At 45.6% G+C, this 17,389-nt stretch overlaps 1 protein-coding gene across 1 annotated transcript in view; it reads left to right on the forward strand.

Moving 5' to 3' along the window:
• The first annotated feature begins 3,592 nt into the window (after positions 1-3,592).
• MREG (melanoregulin) overlaps positions 3,593-17,389 on the forward strand; it is a 42,111-nt gene continuing 28,314 nt past the window's right edge. The window contains exons 1-2 of the mRNA XM_081849871.1: positions 3,593-3,799; positions 14,648-14,807. Of these exons, the coding sequence (XP_081705997.1) occupies positions 3,693-3,799; positions 14,648-14,807 (267 nt within the window). The 5' untranslated portion in view covers positions 3,593-3,692. The remainder of the gene's footprint in view (positions 3,800-14,647; positions 14,808-17,389) is intronic.

Genomic DNA, 17,389 nt, shown 5'->3' on the forward strand with positions numbered 1-17,389 from the left:
GGGGGCGGAGCTCCCGGGGTGAACGCTTGACAGCTGCGCAACAAGAACTTTATTGAGCCGCAGGGAGTGGGGCGAGGGACACACACACAAGACCCGCGGGGACGAAAATCCGAGTTTGCGCGTGCGCACTGCGAAGGAGCGAGCGGGCTCTTTTAACCCTTCGCCGCCTCCTCTGGCTGAGAGGTTGCCGCAGACCCGCCAGCATTTCTCCCGTGGAAACAGGGACGGGCCCTTCCGCAATGGGAGTGCTGCTAGTTATACCCCACACATCTGACTGGGTTGCCCCGCACAGTCCGGGGCAACATATATAAAAACAGTTTCCAACATACATAAACAGAATAAAACATTAAACATTTTTTAAAAAACTTCCCTATACTGTATGTACAGGATTGTCTTTAGATGCCTCTGGGGTCCGATATCTCCATACTATCCACCACTTCTCCAATGCAAATAGGGACATCGTGAAGGGAAGTGGGACCTGGGGATCAAATCAGGGATGTCCCTGGAAAACAGGGGCGCTTCGGAGAGACTCTTGCAGTGTTTTTCAAAGTTAGGTCCCCAGCTGCTGAACTACAACTTCCACCATCCCTTGGGAGCAGGGATGATGGGAGTTGCAGTCCAACAACAGCTGGGAAACAGTGGCGGGAACCACCTCTCCCTCCTCCATGGTAGTGAGCGCTGCATTTTACAGACCCCAATACCCCAAAATGTTGTATGATATGGAGGCAGTGACTGTTGTGTATTGAGTCAAAGGATTTTATATCTGTATTATTATTGTCTGTATTTGCATTAGGGTAAAGTAACTGCCTTTTGGTTCCAGAGGGTACAGCTACTATTGGTTCATTTAAGCTGCTGTATTTGGATCCTCTGTCTTATTGGTTGCCTCCAAAAGGCAGGACTGTGATTGCCTGATATTGTTCCCTCCAAAATGTATCCTTTCTCGCTAGTTCCCTGTCCCTATAAATGTAGCTCTCCCCTCCTCAGGCCTCAGTCTTGTTGCTGTAATAAAGAAGTGTTACTAGAGAACTGTCTCCAGCATATTATGTCAAGAGAGCTGAAATCACAAACCCCACGTCACAACAGTGACTACTTTATCTTTGCTTGTAGCTTGCCTTCATGGCTGGCCCACCCATGAGGCAATGTGAAGTGACTGCCTCAGGTGGCAGGATCTGCAGGGCAGCAGATCCTGATGTAGATCTTTATTCCCCCATAGCCTTGTTCCTGATGCAGATCTCCGCTCACCCCTTATTCCCTGCTGTGGAGGGAGGTGCCATTTTGTGGTTCGCCTCAGACGCCAACTCCCAGCCCTGCTAGACGGTCTAGGTCCAGGGGTCAGCAAACTTTTTCAGCAGGGGCCTGGTCCACTGTCCCTCAGATCTTGTGGGGGGCCAGACTATATGGGGGGCAAATGAACGAATTCCTGTGCCCCACAAATAACCCAGAGATGCATTTTAAATAAAAGCACACATTCTACTCATGCAAAAACACGCTGATTCCTGGATCATCCGCGGGCCGGATTGAGAAGGCGATTGGGTCGGATCCAGCATGGGTTAAACGGAACCAGGCAGAGGGTCTTTTCAGTAGTTGCACGCTCCCTGTGGAATGCCTTCCCAACATATGTCAAACAGATAAACAGCTATGTGATTTTTAAAAGACAGCTGAAGGCAGCCCTGTTCAGGGAAGCTTTTAGAGGCTGGTGCTGTATTGTGTTTTTACTATTTTTTGTTGGTAGCTGCAGAGTTGCTGGGGCAACTCAATCAGATAGGTGGCCTATAAATAACTAAAATTATTATTAGTATTATTATTACTATTTTTATTATTATCCCCCCACCCCCCACCCCCCACCATTTGTACTCTTTCACCCAGTTACTTTCTTTGTTCTCTTAATAGCCTATTGTTGTTGTTTAGTTGTTGTGTCCAACTCTTCGTGACTCTCCTTCATGGATCACTGCCTTGCCGTGGTGAAGGGGCTTGAATAACTCAGAGAAGCAATGAGCTATGCCGTGCAGGGCCACCCAAGATGGACAGGTCATAGTGGCTCCATGCCACTAAACGTGATCCACCTGGAGCAGGAACCGGCAAGCCACCCCAGTATCCCTGCCAAGAAAACTCCATGGACAAAAACAACAGACATATAAAACTCCATGGACAAAATACCCCATTACCTAAACTACTACCCCACCAGGAAGCTAGCCTAACTATTCCAAGAATTAGAAGGGGGCCCAGGCATTAGCAGGGTCATGGCATACAGACTACCCGTCCCCCACAAAATCCTCATAATAATATGATTACATTTATCTTCATGGTGCAAGAGTTTCACATGCTAATTTATTCTGTTATCAGTGGCTGTTTCTGGAATGAACCCCCCCAACCTGATGCCATCCAGATGTTTATTGCATGCTTCCTTTGAAGCACTTCCAAGTGATTTCACAATGAATAAAAACTATATTAAAGAAGTTTAAATAGAAAAACAATTTGTTGAATCACAACTGCTATCATTCCTCTCACTGACTGTCATTCTGTCAGTGAAAGCCTGTGTGGTGTAGTGATTATAGAGTACTGAACCTGGGAGACCAGGGTTCAAATCTCCACTCAGCCATAAAGCTCACTGGATGACCTTGGACCAATCACTGCCTCTTAGTCTAACCTACCTTGTAGGGTTGTTGTGGGGACTAAATGAGTAGGAAGGTGGGAAACCATGTAGGCCATCTTGAGCTCCTTGGAGAAAGAGACAGGATTTAAATGCAATAAATGAATAAATACATTCTGATCAAATATACTTATAATGTAAATGACATCCTATTATGTGCAGGCTGCATCTTTCCTACTATGTTTCAGTTGTTATATTTTTGTATACTTTTTTTCCTTACGATAAAAATGAATAATAATGTAATTTTTTAAAAGTAAAAACATTGTGGCAGGACTATTAACTTTTAGAAAAGCAGCTGTAAGGTGCTCTGAGCCCACAGGAGGGACGGGAGTGTTTCTTAAAAAATAAATAAATCTGTGTGTCTGCATCTGTCAACGATGAACAACCCCTCATACTTCTGACAAAATAGGGTGTAACCAAAGAAAGGTTATGTAAGAATCTAAGAAGAGCCCTTCTGCGTAAGAGCAAAAGCCCATTTCATACAGCATTCTGGTTCAGATTGTGGCCAGCTGTTAGCTGTTTTTGTGAAGCTGGACAGGGCCTTCGAGTAACTGGCCTTCAGAAGTATATTTCCTCTGAACAAGGAGGTTCCATTCCATGGTTAATAACCATTGCTAAATTTATTCTGTTAGTCCTGAGAAGCCACTAAATTTAGCAAACGTCAGACAGCAGCCATTATGGCAGAAATGGAAAGGCCTAATTCTGTGCCAGCTGTGCATTGCTGTTGCGTTCACGCCCCCCCCCCCCCCCGGGTCCAGGCGCTGCTGACTCTGGGTTGATCGTGTTTCCTTCCAGTTCGATCTTGCGCGGTGCAAATTAAAGCCCGGATTTGTGAGCAGCGCCCGAGAGAGATGTGCGCGAGCAGGGAGACGGGGGCGGGCGTCAGCCTCTCCGCTTTCCCCCGGGAGGTGGCAGCCGCGAGAGCGCGCGCGGCCAGAAGGGGATTTCGGCGAGCCTGAAGCGGGCAGGGCTGCGCGCCCGGGCGCGGGGGAGCTGAGCGCGGCTCTTGCGGGCGCTGGGTGGGGGTCTCCGCCGCGCTTCCATGGGGCTGAGCGACTGGCTGGAGGCTTGGTGCTGCTGCTGCTGCGGCTGCCTCCGAGGACGATGCCCGGGCGACGCGGCGCTTCCAGAGAAGGAGCCCCTGGTCAGGTAAGGGGGCAGGAAGGGGGCAAGGGGCTGCGCCGCCGCCGCCCAGCCGCCCAGCCGCCCTCCTCCAAGCATTGCCTTCACGCCAGCCGAGGCTGCCGGGGGCAGTGGCGTAGCGTGGGTTGTCAGCACCCGGGGCAAGGCAAGTCATTTGCGCCCCCTAACCTGTGGATTTGCGCCCCCTAACCCGTGGATTTGCGCCCCCTAACCCGTGGATTTGCGCCCCCTAACCCGTGGATTTGCGCCCCCTAACCCGTGGATTTGCGCCCCCTAACCTGTGGATTTGCGCCCCCTAACCCTCACCCCCAGATGTTGCGCCCGGTGCGGCCGGCCCCCCCTGCAGGCCCCCCACGCCCCCCACGCCCCTGGCCGGGGGCGCCTTGGCCGAGTGGCCCCTGCCTGTCCGGCGCGGAGGCTCTTGGCTTGCGTGCGGGACCGGGCGCAGTGGCCGACGCGCGCCTCTCGCTCTCCTCCACTGCTGCGCCGCCGAGGTGGCTCCACCTGGTCAGCATCCTCTTTCAGGTACCGCCGAGGAGCCTGCGAACGCGGCTTGGAGGCAGCCGTCCTCCCCGGAATGTGCACTGCCTCGGAACGCGGAGCTTCTGTGGAGCTGCCATGTATGTTTCCAGATGGAGGTCTATTATGGAGTCCTTGTACAAGTTTTCGTACCATCCACATGACGCTTTCAAAACGCCAGACTGTACTTTTTTACTTCCGGATTTCCTTTTAGTGTGCCATATCCATTAAGTAAAAAACTGGGGTGCATTTTAGTGCATTTTTAAAGGGCTCACTTTGGCTTCTGTCATCCCATGGCTACTTTTGTTTGCTCCTCATCCGAGCATGCCCCTGTCATTTTGTTTCCAGCTCCCCAAGCAATATTAGCACCGATTGGCACATGATGAAATCATGTTCAAATTTCAACAACCAGAAGAATTCAATAACATTTGAATTGTTGAGCTGGATGGGCATTGCTTGCTTGAGTCTTCTGTTTGCATCTTTGCCATCTTCCTGGGGTGTTCTGCTAACTGCTTATGATGCACATGAGCGTAGCCAGGATTTTTGTTGGGGGGCAGGCCTTTTGTTGGGGGGGAAGAACCTCAGTTAGCTATGTATTTTTATTAATTGGTGGAGCAGCTGCCCCTTCCTGTCCCCCCTTGGCTACACCCATGATGCATGTTGATGATCTGTTGGGTGTCTGATGGAGAGATTATCCCTGCTTGTAATGCCTATTCAGCTAGCCTTAGAAACACCTTTGTACGAGAAGTGAAGTTGAAATGATTTTTAAAATGATGCATGAAAGTGGAATTAAGGGCTGGAAAATGGAGCTCCCTTCGGAATCTGCCCTAGTTTGCTCTGGTTTGTGGAATGACTGGCACACGACTGCCACCAAACCACTGTGCTCCTGGGCCTAGTTTCACTGAGGTGGTAAACCTGTGTTTGGGCGATAGGGTAAATGCTTCCAAACAATAATAATATTGGCTAGTTTGGAGTGGGATGAGGGCTAGCATGTTTTTATACGGTGAGCCAAATTGTATTTTGTTCTTGCTATTCCATTTATCAGATTAGTTGTGAGTACATGGTGCAATTTGCCTGGCTAACTTGGCTGGACGCTACAGACAACTTGATCCCCACAGCCATTACAAACAGCTGTGATGAGCAACCTGTTTGTAGATAGATAGATAGATAGATAGATAGATTCTTTATTGTCATTACACAAGTGCAACATTGCACAAGTGCAACGAAATTGGATGCCATCCCTTAAAAACAACAAAAGCAAAACAACAACAACAACCAAACAAACCACATTCCAGCCACACCCACACCCACACCCATCAAACTCCCAGGTCATCCTCAATGGATGGAGGTTATTGGTATACACTCTGGGGTTTTGATTTGTGTGTGGGCAACTGTGTATAGAATAGTTCAGCAGCCAAGCTCCAGTAAAAAAGAATTTTGTACTTTTATGATAAAAGTACAGAATTTGGTATACACAAAAGGCACCCGATGAAGCTCAAATTAAGATAGGGAGGCCTTTCTAATCTCAAATTCAAATTAGTGGCCATTGTTTTTATCCCAGATTTGGGATATACCGGTAGCTTCCTCACTTGGGCTGAATTCCTAAATGCAGTGACCAGGAATTTAGGGTCTTGATTCATTGGGGCTTCAGACATACACAGGAGTACACAGTGTTGGTGCTGAGGACTCAGAAACTCTATGTGTGATTGCTACAGAACATAACTTGAGGCACTGCTTGTGTGAACAAAGCTGATGTCAAGAAAGCATACCACAGTGAAAAATGATTAAAACTAGAATCATCTTGTGCATATCTGTTCAGGGTGTGGTTATTCCCCCCCCCCCGAAACGGCAGTGTTACAACCTTTCTAACCCTAGATGATGTTTCTTGTGCTATTAGCCCGATTCTTGATTTTATTTAGACTTCCAAGTAAGTAAGGCTAGAATTGTAGATTTTGTGGGAATTACTTGTAGCAAACATTTTTTAATAGTGATTTTCTTTTCTCCTCCGGTTCGTAACTGGAATCCTGTATTTTGTTTTATGTTTTAACTTGATTGCTTTTGCTTTGTTTTTGAAGAGTGTGCATTTCTGTCTTGTGGCCTGTGGGTGAAGGGTACACTATAAATACTTTCAATAAAATGACAATTGCTCATTATAAAACAGTGTTGAGACCTAAAGTAGTAATTGCCCGTGGCTCCATTTGGGCAACATGTCAAACCATGAACAGTTCCGACTCTATTTCAGAACCCAAGGCAGGACTCGAGCAAACACAGTAACTTTAGAGCGTTTGATCTGCTTTCTCTTTCTATCAGAACTCAAAACTTTCTAGGCTCCACTCCCTTGTTCATGGCCTGTCAGCCTGAGGAGACAGTGTGACGGTCGCAGCTTGTGGACAGGGCATCAAACCGTAGTTAAGGTTCCTTAATTGTAGCATGCATGACATGTTATCTGAATAGAGTGTATGAGATGTTTGTTGCTAGGATTGTCATTCATAGTAATTTTAATCCAAGCTTTGGTATGGTATTTATAATACTTATAGCCTACCTTTCCCCCACAAGTGCAACTCAAGAGTGCATAGGCTTTCCAAACATTCTCCCCTCCGTCCACTAACGAGACACAGTTTTGTTACTTCCAGCAAAGTAACTACATCATGTGTTTCCCAACCTGGGACTTGTAGCATCTTGTGAGCAGGAGTGTTTGAAACTAGCTAGGCATGTTTTGTGACTGGCACAGATCCAGTTGCAACCATGTGGAGATTTCTGGGTGCTAGCTTGGCGACTGACGGCTCTGGCTGGCCTCTCCAGCTTTCTTAAGCCGGTAAGCAGAAGAGCTTATATACTACATTTATATCCCACCTTTTTGTTCAGGGAGTACATGGTTCTCCCACAGTTAATCCCTACAACAACCCGACAAGGTAGGCTAAGAGGCTATGACTGGCCCAAGGTCATGAGTGGGGATTTTAACCCTGATCTCCCAGGGCCTAGTCTGACACTCTAACCACTACGCCACACTGTCTCCCTAGAGTTCACTTAGAGAAGGTTCTGAACTCTTTTCCTTGAAACTTGAATTTCTTTTATTCTGGATTATTTTATTTGATGTTTTAATGTGTTGTAAAGTGAAAGTAATAATAATAAAATATCATGTAAAAAAGGCGCCTAGATATTCTGTTGTGCCCATAACCGGGGTTTAAGGTGCCATTTGGCAATTATCACTGGACTGAACAATGTATGTGCCACAATTCTTCTCTAACCAAGGAAGTTTACAGCAAAGAGGCAGAACTTGACAACCCACTCTCCTGCTTGCTGTACAGGATGAAACATGAGCTTATGCTGGGCATGCTCCTTTTTGTGCCCATAGACAGCAGCTCTGTCTTTTCACAGTATGGGATTGTAAATGAAAGCCCTTTGTGAGGCTCAAAGGATATTTGTGCTTTTGGCCAATAATATTCCTGGTTGGTTTGCCAGGGTGGGTGGGTATGTTGCTGCTTTCTTCAGGCAGGAGTTATTGGTACTTTAATAGTGTTTTTGGAAGAAGGCACTGACAAAATGGAAAGTAACTTGACACTGTGTTGTGGGTTATTTTTTTCATATTATGAAACTGTGCGGCTTTCACAAGTATGAGTAATACATCTTTCTACGATCTCATGCCCCACACCCAAATGCTATTTGTTCATTCATGTACAGTGGTACCTGAGGTTAAGTACTTAATTCGTTCCAGAGGTCCGTTCTTAACCTGAAACTGTTCCTAACCTGAAGCACCACTTTAGCTAATGGGGCCTCCTGCTGTTGCCGTGCCGCCGGAGCACGATTTCTGATCTCATCCTGAAGCAAAGTTCTTAACCTGAAGCACTATTTCTGGGTTAGCAGAGTCTGTAACCTGAAGCATATGTAACCTGAAGCGTATGTAACCTGAGGTACTACTGTAATTCTGTCAATGATTTCTAATGTTCATAGCTTGCCACTTCTTAAACAATAGGCCTCAAATGCCAACTCATTTGGATAAATCCTTCATAGCTTGTGGATTAAACACATATGATTAATGGTGTCCTTTTAGTAAGTGAGCATATGTATGTGCAGTGCCAGCAATGGCCATTTTGTGTGTGTGTGTGTGTGTGTGTGTGTGTGTGTGTGTGTTTCCATTCTTGGCCCCTGTGCACATTGGTGGAGTTCATATAAGCACCCACTCCCCGTTCCGAGTCCTAAAGGACTTGCCGATCGCAGGTCAATTGGACACACCTAAGATGGTCACTGCTTCTTTGGAAGTGTTGCCATATGTGTACAGCACAGTAACATTTATATTCCACTCTCTTTTTGATTGCATTAGATTGACCAGCCTTCATTGACATACCGTATATGTAGCAGGTGGCAAACTGTTGGCTACGGGCCGAGTAAGAAAAACCATACAAACCATCTGTGATGCCTGTTAGATATGTGCATTATTACACCTGGGATTTAGTTTCATTTTTTAAAATATTTTTTATTAATTTTCAATTAATAACATTCCAATTGGTAGCAAATCAAATCAAATCTTGCAACATCATAATACAAACAATAAAGCCAATTATACATTCTGAATTAAAAATTTGCAGAGGGCTTCCCATGTTCTGGCTGTCGGGAGAAAGTTCTTTCACTTGTTCCTGCTTTCTTCTCTCTTACACCTGGGATTTATTCTCCCCCCCCCCCCGCCCCTCTACAGAAGTACTTCATGTGCAGGGAATTTGTTTGAAAATGATCATAAGATTTAATGGTCTTGCAATTCCTTTGTTCATCTTGTTTTGCATTGTAACTGATGCCTTGCAGAAGAATCTGCAATGCCCTGTGCTGCTGATGCTCATGGTTTGACACAACACCTGTTTTGAGTGTGATGTGTTGTGAGTACAGCTCTGAGCTCTTCCCTTCTCCAGCCCATTAGCACTGTGGCAGACAAAGGAAGCTGCAGTATTCATACAGGAACATCTGCTCTATAAATTTTAGAGTATGCTATGCAAAATCTCTTAATTTGCACATGTTGCAGTTTGTTTTAGGGAAGTCTTCCTAGTTGATCTAGTAGATTTGTAATAGGATATCTTTCCTTAGCAGGGCTTTAAAACTATCAGTGTGAGCTAACTCATAATGATCTTACAAAGGAAATTATGTAGAGGAATTGTAATCTACTACTATAACTAGTGGGGTTTGCAAACTGGGCAAACATTACTGAATGTTGATACAAAACAGTCTCCAAGCAAGCACATTTCTTTGCAGGGTCACCACACAAACATTTTAAAATGGTACTTGAAGATAATGTTTATAGGGTAAGTAAATGTTTATAGGGTAAGTAAATGGAATAAAGAGGTGATGGTAACGTCTTTCCCACCTCTTCCTAAGAGTTAGGCTGCAGCATTTAATTGATATGAACTTTTAATATTACTACTCATAACAATAATATTCTTTCCTATGTGAGCGTATAGTAGTACCACCTGCAATAGAAATCTGATTTTCTTTTGTCAAGCCTTTGCTTTAGTCATATGAACCATTATGCAGATTCGGTTAAATCCTAGAAATCTGTACGAAAGCTCATGATTAATTAAACTAGGATTTCCTTGATCACATAACTGTCCTATTTAGAACCTGTGTGGGGCAAAATATTTCTGCACCTTATTCATCCTTGTGCTTTACTAGTGGGTAGACAGGCTTCTTTCATTCCCACTTTAGGCCTCTTAAGTGAGTCCTGGTGAGATGGGATTAGTATAATTGGCTTTTTAAAGAAATGTGAACTAGAGAAAACGTTCCTGCCTAATTGAAGTGGCCCATTAAAGAATAACTGTTTCATGGCCTTTGTCCAACTATATTCTGGTGTTTCTGGCAGTGAATTTGTCGTGGCAGTGAACCTAAATGAATTGTTTAGCGTTTAATTGAGGTTCTGTAAGTGGTATGTACTAATCCAAACCCGTTATTTCTAAAGGCATGTCAATACCTTACTCTGAAAATACAGTTCTCTGTTATTTTATATTCTCCAAGTGGTTGCTAATGGAAATTACTCACGCTTCTAATTGCAGAATTTATTTTAAAAAGCAACAGAGTGAAACATAAATTCACAACAGCTGTCAGTGAAAGTTTTGCTGTTCAGGGTGTGCCAAATGATTTCCATTTTCTACTATTCTCTATAACAGGCATAGGGAACCTCGGCCCTCCAGATGTTTTGGGACTACAACTCCCATGATCCCTAGCTAACAGGACAAGTGGTCAGAGATGATGGGAATTGTAGTCCCAAAACATCTGGAGGGCTGAGGTTGCCTATGCCTGCTCTATAAATAAGTCCATATTTTGTAAGGTAAAGGTAAAGGTACCCCTGCCCGTACGGGCCAGTCGTGTCCGACTCTAGGGTTGCGCGCTCATCTCGCTCTAGAGGCCGTGAGCTGGCGCCGTCCAAAGACACTTCTGGGTCACGTGGCCAGCGTGACGAAGCTGCAGCTGGCGAGCCAGCACCAGCGCAGCACACAGAAACACCGTTTACCTTCCCGCTATAAAGCGGTACCTATTTATCTACTTGCACTTCAGAGTGCTTTTGAACTGCTAGGTGGGCAGGAGCTGGGACCGAACGATGGGAGCTCACCCCGCTGCGGGGATTCGAACCGCTGACTATGTGATCGGCAAGTCCTAGGCGCTGAGGTTTTACCCACAGCGCCACCCGCGTCCCACTGGACTGGCAGAGCAAAGCAACTCATCAGAGAAGAAGTGTTGTCTAAAGGCAAAAACTTTTCATTTTCTTTTTGTAAACATAACTTACTACAACATTATGAAACTCTGATACCTATTCTTTTGATGAAGCATACCTAAAGCATACAGGGAGAAAATGTGTAGCAGGCAGCGTCCGCTTTGGTCCTGTAAAGCCCCAGGTTACATTAACACAATCATCAGCTGTGACTGAGATGTTGGGGCCGAACTAGAAGGGACACAGAAGATAATTGAACAGGGTCTCCCTCTTTATAAATGTCTTTAAAAGGAACATTTTAAAGACATTTAAAGAGCTGGGAGTCAGGAGTTGGATTGGAACCATGGTCCAGGGGCGGATTTATCATGTTTCTATCATGCTTTTAATATTCTGTTGGGAGCCGCCCAATAATTTATTATTATTATTATTATTATTATTATTATTATTATTATTATTATTAAACTCTTCTCCACCATTGGCCTGATTAAAATGGCTGAAGTTACTGTTCGCCCTGTAGGGGAAAACATATTGGCACTTTAAAGTCTTCCCCCTGGATGGTGAATGGTGATACGGAAAATCCTGGATGTAGACTTCCAGCTTGTTGGGGTCCGTCCTACTGAAACCAGCCAGCTCAAGGGGGCTTGAAAACTGTCTGCTCCTAGATTGTGGTTTGTTTCACTCCAAACAAACTCTGTTAACCCAAGGTTTGCTATTAGCCTACCAATCATGACCAAAACAGACCATAATCCCCAGTTTGGATGTGACAGTAAGCCAGAGATCGCAGTTTGTTCCTCCTGCTTGCTGATCGCCTCCAGAGATCGCTGTTTGTTCTCCCCCAGAGGAGAGGAGCAAAGCAGAAGCGGATTCCACCATGAAGTGTGAATCAGGCCATTCTCTATGTCTTGCCTTTCCTTTCCCCTTGCCTTTGTTTCTAACTGCTTAACCCCCCCCCCCTCATCCCACCCCATGTGTATTCCTACTTGCCAGCTTGGGATAACATTCAATGCATGTGATGAAGCTTCTGCCATGAAAATACTGTCTTTATGGTGCCACAAGAGTCTTAAATTTATTTGCTGCAGCTACCCTTCTACATTTATTTAAGAAAATGAAATACTGCTATGAAACAGTGGGTCTCAAACTGTTGAACCCAATCCTTCTCTCTTTGATTTAGGCTCCTTTCCAGTCTCCTCAGCCACCACTTGCAGCCATTCTTACCATGTGAATGCACCAAACCAGGCGGAGGCAAACTCGGCCCTCCAGACGTTTTGGGACTACAACTCCCATCATCCATGGCCACTGGTCCTGTTAGCTAGGAATGATGAGAGTTGTAGTCCCAAAACATCTGGAGGGCCGAGTTTGCCTATGCCTGCACCAAACCATCACAGGGGTGCATATGAGCAGTGCCTCTGCATTGTGTGTGTGTGTGAATGTATTTGGCTTGGGACGCTCCTCATGATGCCAAGATGAAGAGTAAAACAAGGCATCCTCCTGAAGCCAGCCAGTTCAAGGGGGCTTGAAAACATTACACTGCCAGAAATACACAAAACCAAATGTAAAGGTTGCAGGTTTGCAGCAAAATCCCTTTGGATGGAGAGAGTAAGTGTGTGTTGTATAAGATACAAAAGTCAGTTTTAAAGATCTGAGATTCACTTAGCACTTTCTGTTTCCTCATTTTATAAGCTGCTTTAGTTTGCTCATCTTAATTAGGCCCGGGCGATATATCAATATATTGTCCAGGGCCGGTGTGAGGTATGACTGTGGAGTGACTGCGGCGGCAGCTTCACTCAGCGGTATATCGGTATATTGCGAGTGAAACTGCCGCCGCTCCTGAGTCCCTCTGCTACCAGCGCACTGAGGAAAAAACAAGCTGCAGCTGGCGCTGGAGGCAGAGGGGCTCAGGAGCAGCGGCAGTTTCACCCGCGATATACCGCTGATTGAAGCCATCATACCACTCTGCCATCATACTGGCACAGAGGGAGATACAAGATGCATCGACGAGGCGCGATACGACTTGTTCCTCTCTGCTTCTTTAAACTTCTTGGCTGGCCTTGCCTCAGTCAAGCAGTTTTACAGGGCTGGAGGCAGGGTGGAGCTCCATTAAAAGGCTCCCACCCTCCAGCTGAGCGAGCCCCATCCTTCTCCAGCTTGCGTGCAAGCAGAAGGACTGAAGCTGATCAGCTGAGGAGCTGCCTTGGCACCAGACGGGCTGCCTCCTTCTCCCTGGAAAAAGAGGTAGCCTGCCCGTTGGCTACTGTCGCGAGGGTGCCTTCGCTTGGGGGGCTGGGCTACATCCCCCTGTCCCTCCAGCTCATACGCAAGATGAATGGACGTGGGGCTTCCTCAACTGGGGGGGGGGGAGAGCCTTCTCGGACCCGGCTGAGAAGCGCACAGAAGCCCCACATTCCTCTGGCTCACGTGGCTTGTTCAGGGGGCAGGAGCCCCCCAGCTGTGCAGTGCAAGTTCCCTCCAGGCCACAAGCACTGGGCACAAGCTGTGTCGTCCCCATGAAAGCACCTCGGCTCCCTCGAGAGCAGTGGCAGTTTTACCCTGGCGCCTCACGGGGCTGGGGGCGATGCATCGTGGTATCACCAGACCCCACAATGTTTGGCTGGTGATAGATTGTGGTGTTGAAAACCTGAGATCACCCTAGTCTTAATTTTGTACACTTTGGCTTTGAGGACTGTGTTTCTTCTGTTTCGTATAGCAGTTTGCACACGGTTAGTGCAAACAAACAAACAAACAAACAGTTGGTGAGGTTACGTCTCTCATTTCAATATTGAAGAAGAAGTTGCTCTCGTGCATTTTCTCTTTGCCTTGGCTCTCCTTGTTTTTCACAAAGTGAGCTCCTGATTAGGATTGGGTTGCAGTGCTAGGGGAGAAAGTTTAACAGCCTCTCCACTGCTCAAGTACCGTTTTCCTGCCCTCAGCTTGGTGCACTTAGCTTTTCTGCAACCTGTTTTAGGCAATCTGAAAAGAAGCCAGAGTGCTGGATTTAAAGAACCTTGTGGGAGATGTGATCACAGCTGTCCTGTTGTCTCATTTAGTTTGGCCTTCACTGAGGGAAGAAATCTGTTCCTGGTCTGAACCACTTCACATGGGAAATGGTTGGGGGAGAGGTTGTTTGGTCTAGCCTTTGCTTTACAACTTGCAGAGAATCACTCTTAACCCTAATACCACCTCATATCCCCTGGGCTTCTCTTAACTAAAAATCAAAGTGTTGGCAGAGAAGAGTTAGAATTAAGTTTTGTTGGCTTTGTGAGCTTCCCAGAGATCTCCTGCCATGGAGTGGCCATATAAAGGGAGAATAAAATAAAAAATAAATCTTGGATCTGCTGTGTAATGTGTGGTTTCTAACATAGGACGGGCCCTGCTTAATCATCCGTAACCTCTAAGCAGCATACATAGAAATATTGATAAAGCCAAACATTAAAGGCAAGTTAATCTAAAAATGCATTAAACTATAAGTTAAATCAGTTACATAAAATAGTAAAACCACATACTAAAATTGCATGCCTACTTGTAAGCTAGAAGTGATATAAAATATAAGTGTAAAATATAAGTGATGCTGGCAGTTCATATGATTTACATCACTATTTCAAAGCTGCATTGCTAACAGAGCTCCCATTTCTTTCTTTATTGTATTTCAGTAATAACAATCCTTATGCTTCATTTGGAACAACTCAGGCATGGGATGAAGAGAAAAACTTATGGAGTGCCCCTCATGACATCTCCCACACAGAAGCGGATGATGACCGGATATTGTACAACTTAATTGTGGTTAGAGACAAATTGGACAAAGATTCTGAGGTAAGTCCTGTATGTGGACACTGAATAAATGCTCAAGGTATGCTGAGAGTGAATGATTATGGTTATGATTTTAAAAAAACAAAAAAACATGCTCTTATTGTTAACCTGATGGTTGCTGTTAGTTCTGTTAACTTGATGCAGAAATCTTGAACATAGTTTTTTAATGTTAATTTGTACATATCTCTTCAGCAAGAGAAAACACAGCTGGAAAAACATTAAGAAGCTAATTAGATTAAGCAAAAGAGTTGCTTAGGAATTTCTAATTTAGGGTTGCTATATTTTGAAGAGCAGATCAGACTGCAGATCAGACCTTTAACCCAACATATGGCAACCCTAGTATGTGTCTGGCTTTGTGTGTATCTATGCACTCATATAAGGGAAGGGGAGAAGGGGAGGGGAGTGTCAGTGTAGAGGGAAGAATAGAATGAGAGGATAGATGAAGATCAAAATGAAAAGAAAAAGGAAGGGGGAAGGAAAGAATTGAATGTGGGTAAAGAGTGCAAGAGTAGGCGTAGGGCTTTGGAGGTAAAAGTCAGAGTTCAAGACAGAATCAAGTTAAAAATGGGAGGTGATGTTAAAAAATCAAAATGTAAAGATTTCCCCCCTCTTTCTTTGGAGTTAAAAATGCAAAATCAAGATGCAAATTACGGTTTGAAGGAATAAACCAAAAATTGAAAGTCAAAAGGTTAAAATCTTTGGAGGCAGAGTTTAACCAGCTGCTGTGCGGTTCTCCCTAGCTCTGGGTCCTGGTATATTCAGCTGAAAGTTAACACAGCTCTCTCCTGCCTCCTCAAATTGTCAGAGAGAGGGGACGAGAATTTAGATGAAATAAAACAATAAGAAAATAAAAATAAGAGGGACGGAGACGGAAAAATCCCTTTTAAAAGAGAAGAAATGGGAGGCAAGATGGCGGTTGCCGCGGCCTCAGCTGCTAGGGACCACCAACACCAATTACATGGTTTGGCTGGTCCCCACGCTACCGACACCACCACCATCGCTGCAAATGGGAGAGAGCCAGGGGAGCCCAATGAGAGAGCCGAAGAGGCCACTTGGAGCCCCCTGTTCCCCAACAACCTCTGCCCCAGATCGCCCTGGCAGCAGCCAAACAGAGCCCGGAGGCCTGGGGAGCTGAGCAAAGAAACTCACCCCGCTCTGAAGCTGAGGAAAGAATGCAGCGGTGCCCCCCACCCGAGCATCCCTCAACGGCCACCGCGGCCATTGCCGCCACCACAGGAGGAAGGCAGGAAGGGACTGGGAGTCCCAAGGAGGCCATTCGCAGCCTCATGGGTGGCTGGAAACGGGAGCAGGCCAGGGAGCCGCACGCCGGGATCATCCTGGGAGGAAGTGCACACTGTGTGAGCCTTTTCCCTTCCAGCAGAGGGGTGCCGGCAGCAGCCAGTGACGGGTACATCAAGCAGCGGTGGAGATGATTGGGTTACCCAATTCAGCTCTTGCCTTGTTATCATTAGACTTAAATTTAAACAATAACTTTAAATGCAGAGACTTAGTATTTTTTCTATTATCAGCAGCCCAATTAACAATAGTTGGATACTGGAAACAACCTACAGAAATTCCTATTGCAATCTGGGTGAATAATATTTGGAATGTGGCTCTGTCATGACGCCTTACTCGCCACAGAAGGGTAATTAAAGGCACTTCAAGAATAGACACTTTTGGTGAGACTTGGCTTCCATTCCTTTCATTTATAAATGAGACAAAAGGTACTTTTATTCCACCCACAATAAAAGAATCTCTGTGGAGAGGATGCTTGAATTGATAATGCATAAATAAACATATTGCTTGCGTACTGTGTGCTACGTATGAAACTTAATAAGAATGTACCACTGGACAAGTTACTGTAGTTATATGTTGTTCTTGTATTTACATGAAAACCAATAAAAATTATTTGGACCCCCCCCAAAAAAGTGGCATTTGTTTTGATTCCCCCCAAACAACACTAAAATCAAGGGTGGGATTCAAGAGGGTGAGCAAGATGTTCAAGGGTGTGGAAACCAAGCCTTATGAGGAACAGTTGAAGAAGCTGGGTATGTTTAGCCTGGAAAAGAGGAAAGAGCCTTGAGAGGAAATATGATAGCCATCTTCAGATATCTCAAGAGCTGTCACATGGAGAAAGCTTGCTTTCTCCTGCTCCAGAGGGTAGGACCCGAACCAATGGCATCTAGTTACAAGAAAGGAGAGTCTGACTAAACATCAGGAAGAGGTGTTCGACAGTGAAACAGACTCCCAGGAGAGGTGCTGGACATTCCTTCCTTAGAGGTTTTTAAATAGAGGGTAGATTGTTAGAGCTAGTTTAGATTCCTGCATTGCAGGGGGTTAGGCTAGATGACCATCAGGGTCCCTTACGACTCTGATTCCACAATAACTAGTAAGTCCCAAAAGTGAAATTGTGCAAGAGCTTGTGCAACGGGTCTTCCCTTATCCCCCCCCATGCCCCCACAATTGGCTTGGAAAGAGGTTCAGGAGAACCCTTGTAGAAGCATGCAGCGAGCAGGAGATGGGGATTGCTTTCCCCAGTAGAATGGTTGCCTTGGTGTGGTGTTCAATGCATCCTCTGGAGCACA

The sequence above is a fragment of the Podarcis erhardii genome, assembly GCF_964252035.2.
Source record: "Podarcis erhardii genome assembly, chromosome: 1".
Classification (NCBI taxonomy): domain Eukaryota; kingdom Metazoa; phylum Chordata; class Lepidosauria; order Squamata; family Lacertidae; genus Podarcis; species Podarcis erhardii.